At 41.8% G+C, this 17,334-nt stretch overlaps 2 protein-coding genes across 2 annotated transcripts; both read left to right on the plus strand.

Annotated features, from left to right (window-relative positions):
• The first annotated feature begins 5,459 nt into the window (after window positions 1–5,459).
• LOC104415963 (probable magnesium transporter NIPA6) lies at window positions 5,460–10,919 on the plus strand. Its single transcript, XM_010027398.3, has 9 exons — window positions 5,460–6,008; window positions 6,124–6,180; window positions 6,365–6,455; window positions 6,581–6,741; window positions 6,850–6,977; window positions 7,072–7,209; window positions 8,809–8,901; window positions 9,000–9,117; window positions 10,265–10,919. Exons 1-9 carry the CDS (start codon window positions 5,888–5,890, stop codon window positions 10,393–10,395), a joined length of 1,038 nt encoding a protein of 345 aa, XP_010025700.1. The 5' UTR covers window positions 5,460–5,887; the 3' UTR covers window positions 10,396–10,919.
• A 3,670-nt stretch (window positions 10,920–14,589) lies between these two features.
• LOC104415962 (ammonium transporter 3 member 1) lies at window positions 14,590–17,227 on the plus strand. Its single transcript, XM_010027394.3, has 3 exons — window positions 14,590–15,362; window positions 15,746–16,031; window positions 16,426–17,227. The coding sequence occupies exons 1-3, from the start codon at window positions 14,697–14,699 to the stop codon at window positions 16,941–16,943; spliced, it is 1,470 nt and encodes a 489-aa protein (XP_010025696.2). The 5' UTR covers window positions 14,590–14,696; the 3' UTR covers window positions 16,944–17,227.
• The last annotated feature ends 107 nt before the right edge of the window (window positions 17,228–17,334 follow it).

The raw sequence follows: 17,334 nt of genomic DNA on the forward strand, positions 1-17,334 counted from the left end.
TTAATAGATTTCACTCATGTAACGAGCCCCGTTCAACAAGGATAGGGAGTGATCGTCGGTATAAGAGGGCTTCTTTTAGAATTCTAGAATAGTGAAGAAAGCACGAATGAATTGAACTACACTCCAAAGAGAGAAAGAATATGTTGAGATTTACATGTGTATGTGAAATTTGGAATCAATTCAAGCAAGCACATTTTGAACGTAAAAATAAGCTTTTTATGAAACTCCAAAAGTCGAGCGTGCTCAAGTTAAAACATTATTATTAGGATAGATAACCTTGTAAAAAAGCGCATGCCTATAGAACAAAAAATATGACAACTTAGGTTCTAAACACTTGCCACCTATCACTTTTAGATGTGTTTTAATATGCTTTTCTTGAATATTCCCTCTTCCTTATTAAGGATTTACTTGGTATGTCTAGACAGAATGCGATTCCCTCCGAGGTACACCAACAAGGGGTAAGGGGTAAGGGATTGAATCGAGTTTTCGCACTAGATCACACCAAATCCTTTTATCCAAACCGATGGTCTGCTCGTGAAAACGACATACAAACCTCCAAAAAATCAAGTGGAGATAATGGAATGCGTCGACAATATCAATGCACTATCATCTACATCAGTATATCAACATATGGCAAGCATACGTAGCATCTTACCTTAGGAATAATCCCTTCGAGTCATGTCCAAATTGATTTTAGCACAATTCAATCACTATCGTTACGATGACACGATATTCAAACAACTTTTGTTTAATAAATATATAGAATTAGGTTTGCAAGATTTGGACATGAGGTAGAGGAGACTAAAAACCGTGAGATTTGGACACATGGTACACGAAATTAAATCAGGACAAATTGTGGGACCCATCGCAAATTATTTTAAAAGTCCATACTAATCGATGGTTAACGGAAACTCCACTAGCTTCGTTTGACCAGCATCCTGGGTCTGACCGGTGGGGACGACAAAAGCTCGTTTTCGTTCTAAAGCTTTCCATCGGGAGCGTCGGCGTGTAATATGAACCGAAGCAAAGCCTCTCGGAGGGAGAGAAAAACATCATGGACTTGGACCGTCTCTGGGCAAATTATTAATTTACTTTAATGAGAATTTCGTAAGTGGATTTGGGTCCGATGCGGTAGAGGGAACAGGGCGGGGACAGCGACAGATGAAAAATCCTAGAAAGGGGTTGTTGCTTGCACTTGCCTCTCGGGACAAGGGAGGGAGGGAGGAGGAGGACGATCCGCTTCGGTTTGGTTCGCACTCGGAGTTGCGTGGGTCAGGCAGACAATGATCGAATAATGTCAGGAGAGACGTTTCTAAAAGATGTGAACGGGTGGGAAAAAGACGTGCCTTTGACGACTTCTCCACTCTTGAATTTCGTTCCCCACATCCCTTTTCTTCTCTTTTTTCTTTTAATCCGATGGAACTCGGGCTTTCTTTTTTTGCTTCTAGAAGTGGCTGGATGGCGGCATTAAATTGAGTAAAATGGATTTTTTTTTTTTTTTAAATTTTACTTTTGGTCAGCGAGTAAAATGAGTTTGGAGGACAGGAGGAGATATTTCTGACCCCAGAAATAAAATATTGGTGGAGATATTTAATATTTATGTTTGTCTTTCTGGTCGGTAAGAGATGTTCGTGTCGAAAGAAGTTTTTTTTTTGTGTTTGGAGGGTTATGACTGTTCAAAATGAGTCCGCGCTGACTTAGTGATTGGTTTTGTTTTGACCGTGTCTTGGGGCAACGTAGGGCCGGCGAGCTTTGCCGTCTTCGTATGATCAAGAAAGGTTGGTCCGAACAGTCTTGTTATCTTCTTTCCAACTCTAGCCACCTCCCTCCTTTAAGATTCATGGTTATACAATTCTCTGATAATATATACATAAAGGGATAAGTCCATCATAAGTCTTTAAATTTATCGTGAAAATACAATCAAGAGCCTAAAACCTTTTTCTTTTCTTTTTTTGTCGGGAGAGTTTCTAAAACATGTCAAGTTGGCACAATTAGATCACATCTCATCTAATTTAAGTAACAAAAAATGTCGATTTTATATTTTTTCCCCTCTTGAGTGGTTGCTCAGTGTGACATCATATGGGAAATGCCCCTACCTCTTAGTAATTGGAAGTAATCGATTTGGTTTGAATCTTCTGTTTTTTCTCGAAGCCTAATTAGAACTTAATTGGGATAGATCGAAAAGTAAAAAAATGCTAAAACGAAAAAAGAATAATGAAAATCAAGGCTGGGCCGTGACCTTAGCATTGGAGGCCGAGTTTCATAAGAGGAAAAATAATTGTTTACAATCTATGTAAGTATTTACGTTATGAAAATTTAGTTTGGTAAAACTTTATCTAATATTTAACAATATAGCATATACAGCCCATGTGGCTCGAATAGTGCACGTCTCTTTATAGAAATAAATGCAAATTTTCCTTTTCTAGAGACGATAAATAATTTTTAATTCATTTTCAAACTATAGCTAAACAATGAAAAATATTATTATTTTCATAGAAAAATAACTTCATAGAAAATATTTTCCGAAAATTTCAAAATTTTCACAAAATAAATGGAGTCGTTCGAGGTTATTTAACACTCCTAATTATTTTCCACGGTAATAAAAGACCAAAGATTACAGTGCCAATCTTGTTCCATTTTTTCATGTTTCATGATCGGGTAAGTTATGACACATTTGGTAACCATTCTAATCATCAAAAAGAAATTTGGTTATAAATAATCTTTTTATTATGTTCATAAAACAATTTTCGAGTTATTTAAGGCGCTTGTAACTGTCCAAAATTTTTATTTACCATATAGAAATGCATTTTGTAAGATTCTAAAATATTTTTGTTTATTTTTAGTTTTTTAATACTTTTATTATATTTTTCTTGTTTTTCTCTTTTATATCTCTATTTTTATTTTTATTTTTTTGCTTTTCTCTTCTTCTTCCTCATTCTTTATGGCTAGCGACCGATTGGGCGAGATATGATGAACTCGCCGAAGACTCACTTGGCCACCACGAGCCTCTACTTGGCTAGGCCACTAGCAAGGCTTGCCCTCGCCTAGGCGGTGCATAATCGGCCTCACCGGGCTGGCCTAGCCTATTGCCGACTAGCGAGGCTGAGCCTCACCCAGCCATGGTGAGGCTCGAGTTGACGGGCCTCAACATGGCTCGACGTCGTCGAGGGATGGCGATGCTTCGCGAGGTCGCTAACCCTCATATGGCTGATCGTTAGACATGGCTAAGGTCGACAACCGGCTAAAAGGCATAAGAAGAAGAAAAAATGAAATATGATAGAAAAGGAGAAAAATTAGATTTGATTTTAAGAATTGTTTCTATGAACAAAAAGTAACTTTTTTTTTCTCTATTATTGATTTTACTTCAAATCTATTCTAAAAAAAAAAAAAAAAACAGATTTTTGTTCCCAATAACAAAAATTACTAATTGAATTTCTATTCTTTTTTAGTTCTAAGGAACAAAAAAAATAGAATCAATTGTTCCTAGAAGTTTTACCAAACAAGGCCTTAAGTTCCATCTCTTGATCTTGCTATGATTTGAAATTAGTTATGTTATTGCCCTTCTATTCTCTAACTATGCTAGGAGTCGCTAGTTCAACCCCATCTGCCAATGCCTACATCATCCTATGATACAATATACTCACAAACATAAATCCAGAAGAATCTTGTTTTAATCCTCCGGAAAAATTACCCTCTTCTTAACGTCTAAAGAATTGGAAGGGAAACAAGAAACCTTCTTCTTCTTCTTCTTCTTTTAATAATGGAATTGACCAAATTGTGCAGGGTTTTCATCAACCAAGTTTTCTTTTTCTTTTTGTCGGCTTAAATGATTCGAGTCCCGTGATCGCAAACACAATGATCAATACCTTCCGACCGTGACGTTCGCATTCACTATGATCTTCAAATGTTGCACCAGTCTTTTAGTGTGTCCATGTTCATCCCAATCTCCGACCTCGGGGAATTAAGTCATTCGTGCACATTAAAAAATTGAATATTTGATTTTCGAACTCTTACCAATAAGAGTGATGTGGACAACTTGGAATAAGTTATTCATGCACATTATTAAGTCATTTGACTATAACTTAAGATATTGATTGCAAATTAAGTTATTCAATTAGGAGTAGAATAGCCATCAAAGTTTGAATTTGACTCAGTCCAATTTGACTTGCTTACAAAAAGATAAAATTAATTTGGAATCGAGCCCAAGCTTCAATTACCTTGAACTCGAGGAAATGCAATTACAATATAAAAGCTGTTACACTACTCGTGTATAATTATGATAATTATTAGTTGAATATTTTTGAAAAAATTACCAAAAAAGTCGTACACCTATGTTACGACATTTCATCTTGCTCAATTTAACTCTAACTCTTTTGACATATTTTGATGTGATTCATCCAATCAATTTTGACTGTAAATCATAACGTAGTTGCCAACCATCTTATATAGCAAGACCAGCATCGACATTGATGATTTTTGGAATGAAAAAAAAAAATAACAAAAGATTTAGAAGATTTTAAACAAAATTGCAAAAAATACCGTATCATGTATAATGGCCAGCATTCGCATTATTAGTAAATTATTAAAATATTTAGGACTTAATTGGTCAAATTAAAAGGTATAATATTCTTTTGTAATTAATGTGATTTAGCATCAAATTCGATTCTAATTAAAAATAAGTAAATGAAGTAGAGCTCAAATAGCATGCAAATAAATTTGGCGATAGGTCTACTGACTTCGACCATTCTCAAGCCCCCATCGATTAGCATGGTACATTTTCAGCTGAGCTTGGGGTTGTAACAATCTAACTCCCTTAATTCAGGCTAAATTCCACAGGATATTTAGAGAGACAATTATCGAGAGATGGATTGTTCTCGACGAATCAACACAAAAATTTCGAGTACTTCATTCCACGGGATGTTTATATTCCATTTCGATGCTGACTTTTGTTCTCTGTCAGGCGGGTAACATGATGTATTACATATTGACCGCTTTATAATTTCTCCGCACCCTTTTTTATTTTTTTGGCGACTTCATGCCACCAGCGCCCCACGTGGATCTTCCCGTGTAGATTCGAATGGGAAAATATTAAATTCGGCTCTAGATCGCGATCAAAAGTTAATACGAGGACACGAAATAATAAATAAAAAAAAAGTACGAGGAGGATGAAAATTGAACCCGCCCACGATCCGCGGATAATTTTCGTAAATTTTTTTTCAAAGAATTGGGCGTGATTCGGTAAGCAAACAGGTCGCGTATCTTGAGAGATTTTACGTGAACTTCTAAGAATTATTCATAAAACCGTGGGCAAGCCAACCAACGATTCGCCCACGTGGCAGGGGATCGATTAAAGAAAACAGCTCGAAACCCCTCTTAAAAAGGAGGGGCCGAAACGAAAATCGCATCTCATCTAATATTTTTTTTTTTTAAATTTATGAAAATAATAAAAAAAGAAGGAGAAGGAGAAGAAGAAGGAGGAGGAAGAAAACGAAGTTGCAGGTGGCGTCCTCTCTCCGCCTCGACGACGACGACGACAATTTCTCCCTCTTTCTCTCTCTATCTCTACAATCCTTATTACCTCCGTTCCCAATTTCTCCATCAAAACTCAAAGAAGAAAAGGAAGGAGAAGAAGGAAGGAGGGGGGGGAGGAGAAGTTCAATTCAATTCGATAACCTCCTTCGAATTGCGTCGCTTCTCTTCTCTCTTTTCTCTCTATCTCTAGCGTCCACGACAATGCCAGTGCGATTGCCGTCGCTCGCCGCCCGGAACCGAGGCCGCTCTCTCCGCCCCCGCCCCCGCCGTCGATCCTGCTAGTTTCCGGCGAGGGACATCGCCTTATTCCCCTCCCTCCCTTCCTTCCTCCGTCGCGCCGCCGATAAATGTGGCGATGTACTCGAGCAACTTGACAGGATTCGTGCTGGCCGTCGCGTCCAGCGCCTTCATCGGCTCCAGCTTCATCATCAAGAAGAAGGGCCTCCAGAAGGCCGGCGCCAGTGGCGCCCGCGCCAGTAAGTCCGCCTTCCCTGCCGATCGTGCTCCCCTTCTTGTAAATTTCGTATTTTTTTTTTTTTTGTCGCTGACGTGGGACGTGCATTTTGATTTTTGGCGGATTGATTTCTCAAGGTGGCGGCGGATATGCTTACCTGTTGGAGCCGCTGTGGTGGGTGGGCATGGTTACGAGTGAGTCGCTCTTCTTCTGCTGCCAAGGCTCCAGCTGCTTTTGCCTTTGTAGTGGTTCCCTCGTGGCCCTGTGTCCAGTCGTGTTTGGTTTGGCTTTCCGCATGCAATCGTGTGATTCTTTATGTGGAATGTAGATCTTACTGTCTCGGCCTTCTGATTTTGAAATCGTTTTGGATCTTGGCAGTGATCGTTGGCGAAATATCGAATTTTGTAGCTTACGTTTACGCCCCTGCTGTGCTCGTGACGCCACTGGGCGCATTAAGTATCATTGTGAGGTAGGCCGCTTCTTCATTGGCTTGGCAGTGGATTTTCCTGTTTATTGAGATGTGTTGTGCTGTACCCGAGTAGAATCCTCTGATGTAAATGTTATGAACCCTGGGAAATGTTGTGACTTTGACAGTGCTATCCTGGCGCATTTCATGTTGAACGAGAAAATTCAGAGGATGGGGATGTTGGGGTGCCTTTTGTGCATCGTGGGCTCCACAATAATAGTTCTTCACGCTCCCGAAGAGCGTTCGATTACTTCTGTTGAGGAAATATGGGAATTAGCAATTCAACCAGGTTGGTTGTGCCAGAGAAGAAAGCTTTTTCCTGTGATGCAAAGCCTTAATCTCCTCAATTTTCGCTTTTTATTATTCTTCCTCATTGGTGGCGCTTTACTTCTCGCAGCATTTCTTTTGTATACAGCGTCAGTAGTAGCAGTAGCATTGACGCTGATCTTTTATTGTGCTCCTCGCTATGGCCAAACAAATATAATGGTTTACATTGGAATTTGCTCTATTATTGGGTCCTTGACGGTAAGAAATCTTTCTTCTATCTCCACCTAGTCTTAGCCTCTTAGCATAGTGACATTTAAGAACATTTTCAATTATGAGTTGTGGTGCTTGGCAGGTTGTAAGTATAAAGGCAATTGGCATTGCAATCAAGCTCACATTGGAGGGAACGAACCAAGCTGTATATTTCCAGACGTGGATTTTTGCAATGGTCGCAGTTACCTGTATTATCACCCAGTTAAATTATCTAAACATGGTAAGTATCTTATTCTACAGTGGCTAAGATACCTATAACAAGTACATCACTCACTTTCCTCTTTACTTAAAGAGTTTCAAGATGGTCTGTTTGTGCCCTGAGATCCATAATTACTCGCACTTTATATCAGCTTCCTTTGTGTTACATATCAATAGTGTATGCATGAGTCAGCATAATTTTGCAGCACAATTTTGCTGAAGTTGAAGAGAAATGGATAAGCACACATTCCATGAGTGCCTCTTCTTTTACCATTGTAGGGATGTGTGTAGTTAATTAAAATATGAAACTAGAAGAAGGCAGAGGCCTTTTTCCTGGATAAAGTACTGGGGAATGGACATCATGAAATATTGAATGATTGGAAGCATTGGCGAGAAATTGGGAGAAACCAAAAGATGTGGAGGATTATAGTGTTTTCTTCATAACATAGAGTTATTGCACCCCTTTTAGATGCCATTCTTCGTCCTATTGATTTTGTCAAGATTCAACTTGATTCTACCTGTAACTAGCATTCGCTGTTTTCTTCCACTGTGATATCTTTATCTTCCTTTCTTTTAACAGGGTCTTTCATTTTCTTCCACTTTCTGTGTCAGCCTTGAGTAATTTCTTAGCAGGAACTTATCTGTGAGAATAATTAGCTACTATCCAATCTCTCTTCCAGCACCCACACTAGGCCACGACATAATCCATTTTCTTCTAGTTGTGAATTCATACTTACTAAAGGGGTAACTACGAAGCTAGAAAAGGACATGGAAAGACAATTCAACATGGCTCTAATTTATTCCTATCAAGGATCTGCCAGCTGGACCAGGTTAATTAGGTAAACTTGCCAGGAGTTTATCAACCAGAATCTGACTGATGGGAAGCATATCTACTCTGGTCAACTGCTTCTGCCATTTGGACAGAATGGCATAGTTCTTTTTTGAGCTTACCTACCCATGTTGAGGACCAACTAAGCTTATACGCACCAAAAACTCGACTTTTACAACATTGATATTCGCCATAGAAAAGGCTCATAGCATGCATAGTGCATCCTGGTGCAGTGGGATGGTGACAGCTAGCATTATGGGACTACGGCCTTCAATAGCCCTTGAGTTTTAAGTATGATGCGGATACAACAAGGATAAGGGTTGTGGTGTAGTAAAATTGTTTAACCCATGTCTCATATAGGATGTGAAAGAGGATGCTGGAAGATACTTAAGTAGAGACCCACCATCTCACAAAGCACATCACTTGAGTACTTTTGAGAGTTGGTCACACGTGATTTGAGTCAAGTAGTTACAACTTAGATGGTTATGAGGACTATCATATATACTGGCAACTACATGCCAGTGTTTTTTTTTCCTGTCCCTTTTGCATGCAATGTCCTTTCTGCTATAATTTGCTGCTGGACTTATTTGGATTGATTGGGGGAAAGAAGCAGGGGACACTGGGCGAAGCATTTATTTCATTACCTATTCCAGGATATTAAGTTCATTAATTCTGTTAGAGTCACCTTATGATTATTCATTATTTTGTTACGTGGTTAGGAGTTAAGTTCCCAAGATGATGAATTTAATTTTTTCATGGTTGTTTTATCTAACACCTTGCAAATGGTTGCAGGCATTGGATATATTCAACACTGCTGTCGTTTCGCCTATCTATTATGCCATGTTTACATCTTTTACAATATTAGCCAGTGCAATTATGTTCCAGGTATCTTAATAAAGACTCACGCTTAGTCTCACCCATGCACACACGTGCATGCACGCACTGAGAGATTTGACTTCCTAATGAGGCGTATACTTTTGTAGGATTATTCTGGTCAAAGTGCAAGCAGCATAGCATCGGAACTTTGTGGATTCATCACCGTGTTATCTGGAACTGCTGTATTGCATAGTACAAGAGAATCGGATCCTCCTCCAATTACAGGTACTTTTCTCAAGTGCATTGATATGTGAAGAAACATTCGTTTAGGTGTAAAATATCGAAGCGGATTTATGTGGTCAAAAAGTTTACACATCAACCATCCAGAATTTTCGACCAAAAAAAAAAAAAAAAAACCATCCAGAATGCATTATCATTGCCTTAGAAATGAGTAAGCCTTTACTAGATGGTTTGAGTAGATGTCCATGGACGGTATATTTGCTGATTGGATCAGTAACATGTTGAGTGGCAGTTGGCAGACATAATTAGAAATAAGTAAATTCGAGGTGAAGTTTGGGTGGCCCAAACTGAGGATAAAGATAAGAGAAGCTTGTGTAAAGTGGCTTTGATAGATCTAATGGTAGCCTTAGATGCTTTTTTGTTACGAAGATCTGTGTGTATGGGGATGGATCCTGCAGAGTAAGAGGATTAAGGAAAGATCTTGAGTATTTGGATTTTAGTAAAGATTTGATATGAAGAGTTAGATAGCATAAGAGCATCATCCAAGTAGTGTGGTCAGTGACTATGACTTAAGTCTTTGTTGTGGTAAATTAGTGGGCATATTCACTGCTGGTTCATAGTATTTTCTGCACAATGGTATCGGAGGCCACAACTCTACCCAGTGAGATATTGTGAAATAAGCAGAACTATGGGTCAGATAGCACTGAGGTCCCATGTGTATTTATTTCAAAAATCGCAAGTAAGAGAAAAAGTATATCTGTTCCTAGAAAGGTGTTTATATAAGCAGTACAATCAATACCAGGGGTGAGAAGTGGGGGTTAGGCTGTTATGCTAGGAAGACATCATGCCTAAGAAAATTATGATCATTGGATAAAGATCAACACAGAATATCATGAAAAAGTCATTAACTGAGTTTTGGCATTGGTGATTCAGCTTTTATAAATTGTAAGGGCATATGATGCCCTCGTGGCATAATAGACTAGCCTGAGATGTGGGCATGGATTTATGATGGAACAACACGTATGATGGGCCCACTTAAAAGTTCAAGGAATGCGAATATGCGATTTGTCGATCAACTTAATACTAAAAAGATCTTTCAGTCTTCTTCCTGAAGTTGTATATCGAATTACTCTTATAACTTTAGCTGAAATGTTGTACCTTTAAATAAATACTGAAGGGACACGTTGTGCAGATTTATATACACCACTATCACCAAAAGTGTCGTGGTACATCCCGAGCAATGGGGAAGTGTGGAAACAGAAGGATGAAGACGGATCATTTCCTAGTTTTGTCACAATTTTGCGTCCGGACTATTTCAAATAAGTCGTGTGCGATTCCAGGTGACATATTTTCAAAGATGTTGCCGAATCTCACCGATGTAGTGTAAAGATGGGAATTTGTTTGTGCGAGCAAACCAGATCGTGGGAAACTTGCGGTCTAGCAATTTCTAGAATTTGAATCACCTGCGTAGCCGATCTGTATGCTCGGGTGTGATGGTGTTAGGAGGCCCATTTCCCGTAGTTTTAAGTTTTATTCAATACCTATACCTGGGCTTCTCAAAATTTTGGGTCCATGTCGTAACTTATGTAACTGGAAATATGGTGTACATGGCTTTGATTTTTGAGGCGAGCTAACCCATGTAATTTAATTTATTTGATATCGAACGGTACATGTACAGTCATGTACTCAATTCTTTTTCTAGTGAGATGCAGCTTCTGCAATTCTTCAGTCCCTTGCATAGGTACTTGAAAAAACACTCTGATGCAGGTTCTTTTGTACATGACTCTGTGACACAGTTGATCAGAAGAGAGAAATTCTACCAAGTAGGAGATGCTTTTGTTCGTTTACCCTATTGTTTTTGTCCCTTTTCAATCGGCAATGACAAGCAAGAGAACAGATGCTTCTTCTGCTTTGTACCTTTCTGGGCTACTTGCCGGATTTTGGTTCTATCGCAAGATTTATGCTGTTGCTGCAGGCCAATTGTCTTTTTTGAGTGTTGGTGTGCCTGAACATCAACGTTTCCGTCAGCTTTGTTGCTCATGTAACAATTTCCACACAAGACGACGATTACAATTCCCAGATGATGGAGAAGTGGGGAAGTGAACAACTGCGTCACGGTTGATGATGTAGAAGTGGGGAAGTGAACAACTGCGTCATGGTCGAATGTAGAGTCATATGAACAATCCTGACAAAGTACATAAATTGCTGTTGCAAACAAGGAAGTTTCCAAGCAAGAAGCAGATGCAAATGGCGCCAAGAGACAGAAAGGGAAGCCGTGGAAATCAAACCGCCATAATCAATCGGTGAAAATGGGATCAACTGTGTCGCGGTTGATCAACTACGATTACAATTCCCAGATGATGGAGAAGTGGGGGAAGTGAACAACTGCATCGCAGTGGGAAAAGTGCCAAAAAAGTCCTAAACCTTTTGTCTTTGTGCCAATTTAGTCCTAAACCTTTTTTTTGTGCCGATTCAGTCCTAAACCTTTTAAGTTGTGCCGATTCAGTCATTTCCGGTCAATTTTAACCGGATTTTGCTGACTGGACGCCGATCGGCTGACGTGGACAATTTTTAATAATATTTATTTATTTATTTTTGTCTTTTTCCTCCGGTTGGTCACGGGGTTCGGCGGCCGTAGAGGCGATCGCCGGCGAGGCTCGACCTCGCCAGATCCGACGAGGGCGAGCCTCGCCCATGGCCGCCTCGCCGGATCCGGCCATGGGCGATGGGCGAGGCTCGACCTCACCGGATTCGGCGAGGGCTAGCCTCGCCCATGGCCGCCTTGCCAGATCAAGCCATGGGCGAGGCTCACCCTCGCCGGCCTCGCCCATGGCGGCGAGGGCCGAAGAGGCTCGACCTCGCCAGATCCGGCGAGGGCGAGCCTCGCCCATGGCCGCCTCACTGATCAACCGGCGAGGCTCGACCTTGCCGAGATCCGGCGAGGTCGGCCTCGCCCCGCCCGGCGGTCGCTTACGGCCGGTTCTTGGGACCTCGGCGATCGGCTGGAGGAAAAATAAAAATTATTAAAAGTATTTAAAAAATAAAAAAATTATAAAAAGTTGTCAATGTCACGATCATGCCACGTTAGCCTAGGCCGGCCCAGGTTAGCAAAATCTGGCTAAAATTGGCTAGAAAAAGGACTGAACCAAGACAACTTAAAATGTTTAGGGTGAATCGGAAGACCACACCAAAAAGGTTTAGGACTAAATTGGCACAAAGGCAAAAGGTTTAGGACTTTTTTGGAACTTTTCCTGCATCGCGGTTGATGATGTAGAAGTGGGGAAGCGAACAGCTGCATCGTGGTCGAACGTAGGATTTTATGAACAATCCTGACAAAGTTCATAAATTGCCGTTGCAAACGAGGGTTTCTAAGCAAGAAGCCGATGCAAATGGCGCCAAGAGACAGAAAGGGAAGCCGTGGAAATCAAACCGCCATAATCAATCGGTAAAAATGGGATCAGTGATCTCTGCATTCTTATTCAATAATCAAAATCGTCCTTACAATTGTCTTACGTCTTACGTCCATTGTGAAGCGGTTCAGCTAAATTTGACCGTCGGAGAGTTGAGTTGGTCAATATGGAAACGCATGCCACTTTTTACTGGTAAATTAAGCGGAGACGATGATAAGAGATGCGGAGTCCATACTATTAAAATAAAAAAAAAGTCCATTACTATAAAAAAAATTCCAACTCGGCAAAGAAAGTCAATATTACTTTAAAAAGAAAGCCCACTCAACAAATCTTTTAACATTGTCAAAAAATAAATCACGCTGTAAATTCATTCATGCGAATGATTCAAGGGTCAAAGATGAATCATGCTGGAAATATACAAGGACGATTTCGGAACAAAATCAGATAGAGGGGCTGATATGATTCTCGTGTGAGGGTATGGAGACCACACATCTGACTTCGCCTTATCAGTTTGGCATCGTGTGAGATGAGATCATTCAAGCACGGAGGATGATGATGATTATGCCTTGATAACAAAAAGATGCTCCTTCAAAAATGCAATTGCAACCACACGATCCTCCATGCTTAACAATGTGAGCAGCTCCTTGGTTTTCATAGACAGGGATAACGACCGTGTCTTTTGACATATTTTTTATTATATTTCAGGCTGTAATTTCAGTCGGTTTCTCTTGTCCATACATACATTTGTATTTATATGTGGATATAAATATATATATATACATATATAATATGTCATTATAAAAGCTGGTCCGTTGCTTGCAAATCATGTGAAAGTGTTTATGGAGAGGTCACTCTCAATCATAGTCATCCGTTAGATAGCCGAAAAATGTGGCACCTTAATTTGACTTTTATTGCCCTTTTTATTTCGCTTCAAGGCCACCTCAAAATGCCACGTTTCTCGACCACCCTGGCATCGCAGTTTTTGACATCATAAATCAATTTACGTACCCATTAACTTTCTTTTTTCTTGTGCATTTTATTGTATTCCCATTGGTTAAATAAAAAAATTTCCGGAAATCCACCTAATATAACGTGCTTGAAATACGATCTATGATTGGCTTGAGTAGGCTCCTCAGTCTCACCGACAGCTAGGGAGCATTCACGTGGAATGTGCTCCCCCTCATCGTACGCTCCAAATAAAATTAAAATAAAATGAAAAATGAAATCAGTATTCAAATTACAATATTTATTATCTTAATTTTGATGTAGTGTGCAATACGATTCATAATTTTTTAATCTATTCAATATGATTATTAAACTTTACTCTAAAATATAATGTGGTTTATGAATTTTTGATTTGTTCAATACGGTTTTCGAATTTTTAGTACGTGTTCAATTTAGTTTTTGAATTAAGGATCATATTGAATATATATTAAAAACTCATAGACCACAGTGAAATAATTTAAAAGTCTAGAAATTACATTATATATTGAATTACGGTTGAATGACTATATCATACGAATAAAAAGTTCATGGCCACAAAGCAGATTCGATCAAAGTTGACAGTTCATTCGTACCATTTTCTCCTTTTAAGTTTTGCTATTTATTGGTACGACAGCATTAATAAATTCATGGTCCTTTTGGGGGGGATTTTATGACAGGGAACGTGGGCCAGCATGCAAGCAACGCTGAGCACGCCCCGAGGGATCCGCGAGGGCTGAAGAATATTCAACGCTCTCCCGAGATTTCCAAAAGATAAGAGAGAGAGAGAGATTCTGAATCCCACAGCCGGTCTAAATTCTAATTCAGCGCGGCGTTGCCAACAGGACTTTTGCCTCTCTTCCGCAGAGTCTTCAGCTGCTGTGCTCATTTGGCCTCTCTCTCTCTCTCTCTTCCCTCATTCTTCCCACGAAGTCATCACTAATTTTCCTCATCAGTTTGATTACTGAGTAAGCACTAAGCATGATGATGATGATGATGTTGGAAGGTCAAAGATGCACTGCATCGGAAGCGAATCTTCCTCCCCCCTCTCTCTTTCCTTCCTTGTTTTCTCCCTGAATTCTGGTTTTTCTCCTCCACTCCACTCGCTCATCATCCCTCCCTCTTTCTTTATATCAAACCCCATCCCCTCTCCTTTGCATACACACATACACACTTATATTAGCCACACACACACACACACACACAGATCTGCAGTGACACCAAAAATTGATAATGGCGGCTCCTCCTCCGCCAAACCCTGTGCCGGCCGCCTACCGGGCCACGTTGCCCGCGGTGCCTGACTGGCTGAACAAGGGCGACAACGCATGGCAGATGGTGTCGGCCACGCTCGTCGGCCTCCAGAGCGTGCCGGGCCTCGTCATCCTCTACGGCAGCATCGTCAAGAAGAAGTGGGCGGTCAACTCCGCCTTCATGGCCCTCTACGCCTTTGCCGCCGTCATCATCTGCTGGGTCACCTGGGCCTACAGGATGTCCTTCGGCGACAAGCTCCTCCCCTTCTGGGGCAAGGCCGGCCCCGCCCTCGGCCAGAAGTTCCTGATCAAGCAGGCCATCTTACCCGAGACGACGCAATTCTACAAGGACCACACCACGGTCGAGACGCCCACCGCGACGCCCTTGTACCCGATGGCGTCGATGGTGTGGTTCCAAGGCGTGTTCGCCGCCATCACGCTGATCCTCCTGGCGGGGTCGGTGCTGGGGAGGATGAACTTTAGGGCGTGGATGATGTTCGTGCCGCTCTGGCTGACGTGCTCTTACACGGTGGGCGCGTTCAGCTTGTGGGGTGGGGGCTTCTTGTTCCACTGGGGCGTCATGGACTACTCCGGCGGCTACGTCATCCACCTCTCCTCCGGCATGGCCGGCTTGACCACCGCTTTCTGGGTACTTCCACAGATTTATTAAACCCCTAACTATTGTGCCTGCCAATACATATCTTTTAGTCCTCGCCACAGATTGAGCCTTTCTTTTTCCTTCTTCATCCACAGTGCAAGAGAGATGAACTTGGCTTTGTTAGTCTTTTTGGTGGAGCTGCACTTCTAGAAAGTCAAGTTTGAACATGCACTCCCACATATTCAAAATCATCTTTTTGACTTATGTGGCTATAATAAAAATGTGCATTTTTGACATTCGTTAACTCGATGCATAATTAATCCAAGTAATGGTTAGCTGGCTCCTCGTAAATTCGACTGGGAAAAATTAGAACCAACATAATGTTCTCTTTGCACCAATTTTTGCGCGAAATGTCAATGTTATTGTGTATGTAGGTGGGACCCAGATTGACGAAGGATAGGGAGAGATTCCCTCCGAACAACGTCCTGCTCATGTTGGCCGGGGCGGGGCTGCTGTGGATGGGTTGGGCGGGGTTCAACGGGGGAGACCCTTACACGGCTAACATAGACTCGTCAATGGCCGTGCTCAACACCAACATATGTGCGGCCACGAGCCTCCTAGTGTGGACGTGGCTCGACGTCATCTTCTTCAAGAAGCCCTCCGTCATCGGAGCCGTCCAGGGCATGATCACCGGCCTCGTCTGCATTACCCCCGCCGCAGGTACGGCACGGTGAAAAGCCTCAATTTAGCTAATGGACATCCTCATGTTCACATCAATTTTTTTAACAGGAAACAATACATATTCCAATGTTCATAGTCACCGAAGTTTCTGTGAGATAAGAATGGAGATAATCTATCATTCTTGACTCCGTGAGTCTCTACTACTAGTCAACTTTTGCGGGTCACGAGATATGCCCCACCTTGAAATGGTACCCATCACATTCCGCCAAAAAAAATGGTACCCATCATTTAATGTTTTGCCATTCACAAGTTTCGAGGTGTCGAGAAGAAGTGAAATGGGACGATTTTTGACTTGTTGACTTTTCCACATCCGATGTTCGTAACAACGTTGTATTGCAATGCTTCCTACATGGACATCGACGTCCGTGTGTAGGTCTCGTCCAAGGATGGGCGGCCATCATAATGGGGATCCTGTCCGGAAGCATCCCGTGGTTCACCATGATGATCGTGCACAAGAGGTGGACTCTGCTCCAGAAGATCGACGACACCCTCGGCGTCTTCCACACCCATGCCGTGGCCGGCTACCTCGGTGGCATCCTCACAGGCTTCTTCGCCGAGCCGGAGCTCTGCGCCCTCTTCCTCCCCGTCACCACTCGAGGGGGCGTTTACGGGGGCTCCGGCGGGGTCCAGATCCTGAAGCAGTTGGCGGGAGGGGCCTTCATCATAGGGTGGAACGTGGTGGTCACCTCGGTCGTGTGCGTGGTGATAGGATTGGTGGTGCCGCTGAGGATGCCGGAGGAGCAGCTGCTGATCGGAGACGACGCGGTGCACGGGGAAGAGGCCTACGCATTGTGGGGGGACGGAGAGAAGTACGACTCGACCCAGCACGAGTTCATTTCGGACGATACCGCGCACCCCCAGCCATCTATTGGCGCGACGCAAGTGGTGTAAGGTATTGTGTGTTGCCAGACGCTCGGGTCCAAAGAATTTGCAAGCGATTATTTTTCGAATAGATGGATAAATGGATACTAAATTCGGGGTACAAATGTTGATGAATTTCTTGGGTTTTATTTTGTGGTTTGGACATGGTTTTGTCTTTGTATGCGCGTTCCTTGTTCTAGACAGGATATTATTGTCCTTCTGGTGTAAGAGAATCAATCTCAACCGTTGAGTTGAGTGAATCGACAGCAAAAAGGATTTGGTAATCGGACGGTCTTGATCTTCTTGAGCCCCCACTTGAATGGGCTTAGGCTTTTGCACTTGGGGAGTTGGCACAGATCAAGTCGCAACGGGCACTTGCTTTTAGATGTTTCCGTGGGATTTGAAATCGTTTAGGCATTTT

The sequence above is a fragment of the Eucalyptus grandis genome, chromosome 8, assembly GCF_016545825.1.
Source record: "Eucalyptus grandis isolate ANBG69807.140 chromosome 8, ASM1654582v1, whole genome shotgun sequence".
NCBI classification, from domain to species: domain Eukaryota; kingdom Viridiplantae; phylum Streptophyta; class Magnoliopsida; order Myrtales; family Myrtaceae; genus Eucalyptus; species Eucalyptus grandis.

Excerpts from the sequence above, each read along its gene's own strand:
- LOC104415963 (XM_010027398.3), top strand. The coding sequence starts at position 5,888 with ATGTACTCGAGCAACTTGACAGGATTCGTGCTGGCCGTCGCGTCCAGC. Across the intron at positions 6,181-6,364 it reads GTGGGTGGGCATGGTTACGA|TGATCGTTGGCGAAATATCG; the intron begins GTGAGTCGCTCT and ends GGATCTTGGCAG. Across the intron at positions 6,978-7,071 it reads CTATTATTGGGTCCTTGACG|GTTGTAAGTATAAAGGCAAT; the intron begins GTAAGAAATCTT and ends GGTGCTTGGCAG.
- LOC104415962 (XM_010027394.3), top strand. The coding sequence starts at position 14,697 with ATGGCGGCTCCTCCTCCGCCAAACCCTGTGCCGGCCGCCTACCGGGCC. Across the intron at positions 15,363-15,745 it reads GCTTGACCACCGCTTTCTGG|GTGGGACCCAGATTGACGAA; the intron begins GTACTTCCACAG and ends TTGTGTATGTAG. Across the intron at positions 16,032-16,425 it reads CTGCATTACCCCCGCCGCAG|GTCTCGTCCAAGGATGGGCG; the intron begins GTACGGCACGGT and ends GTCCGTGTGTAG.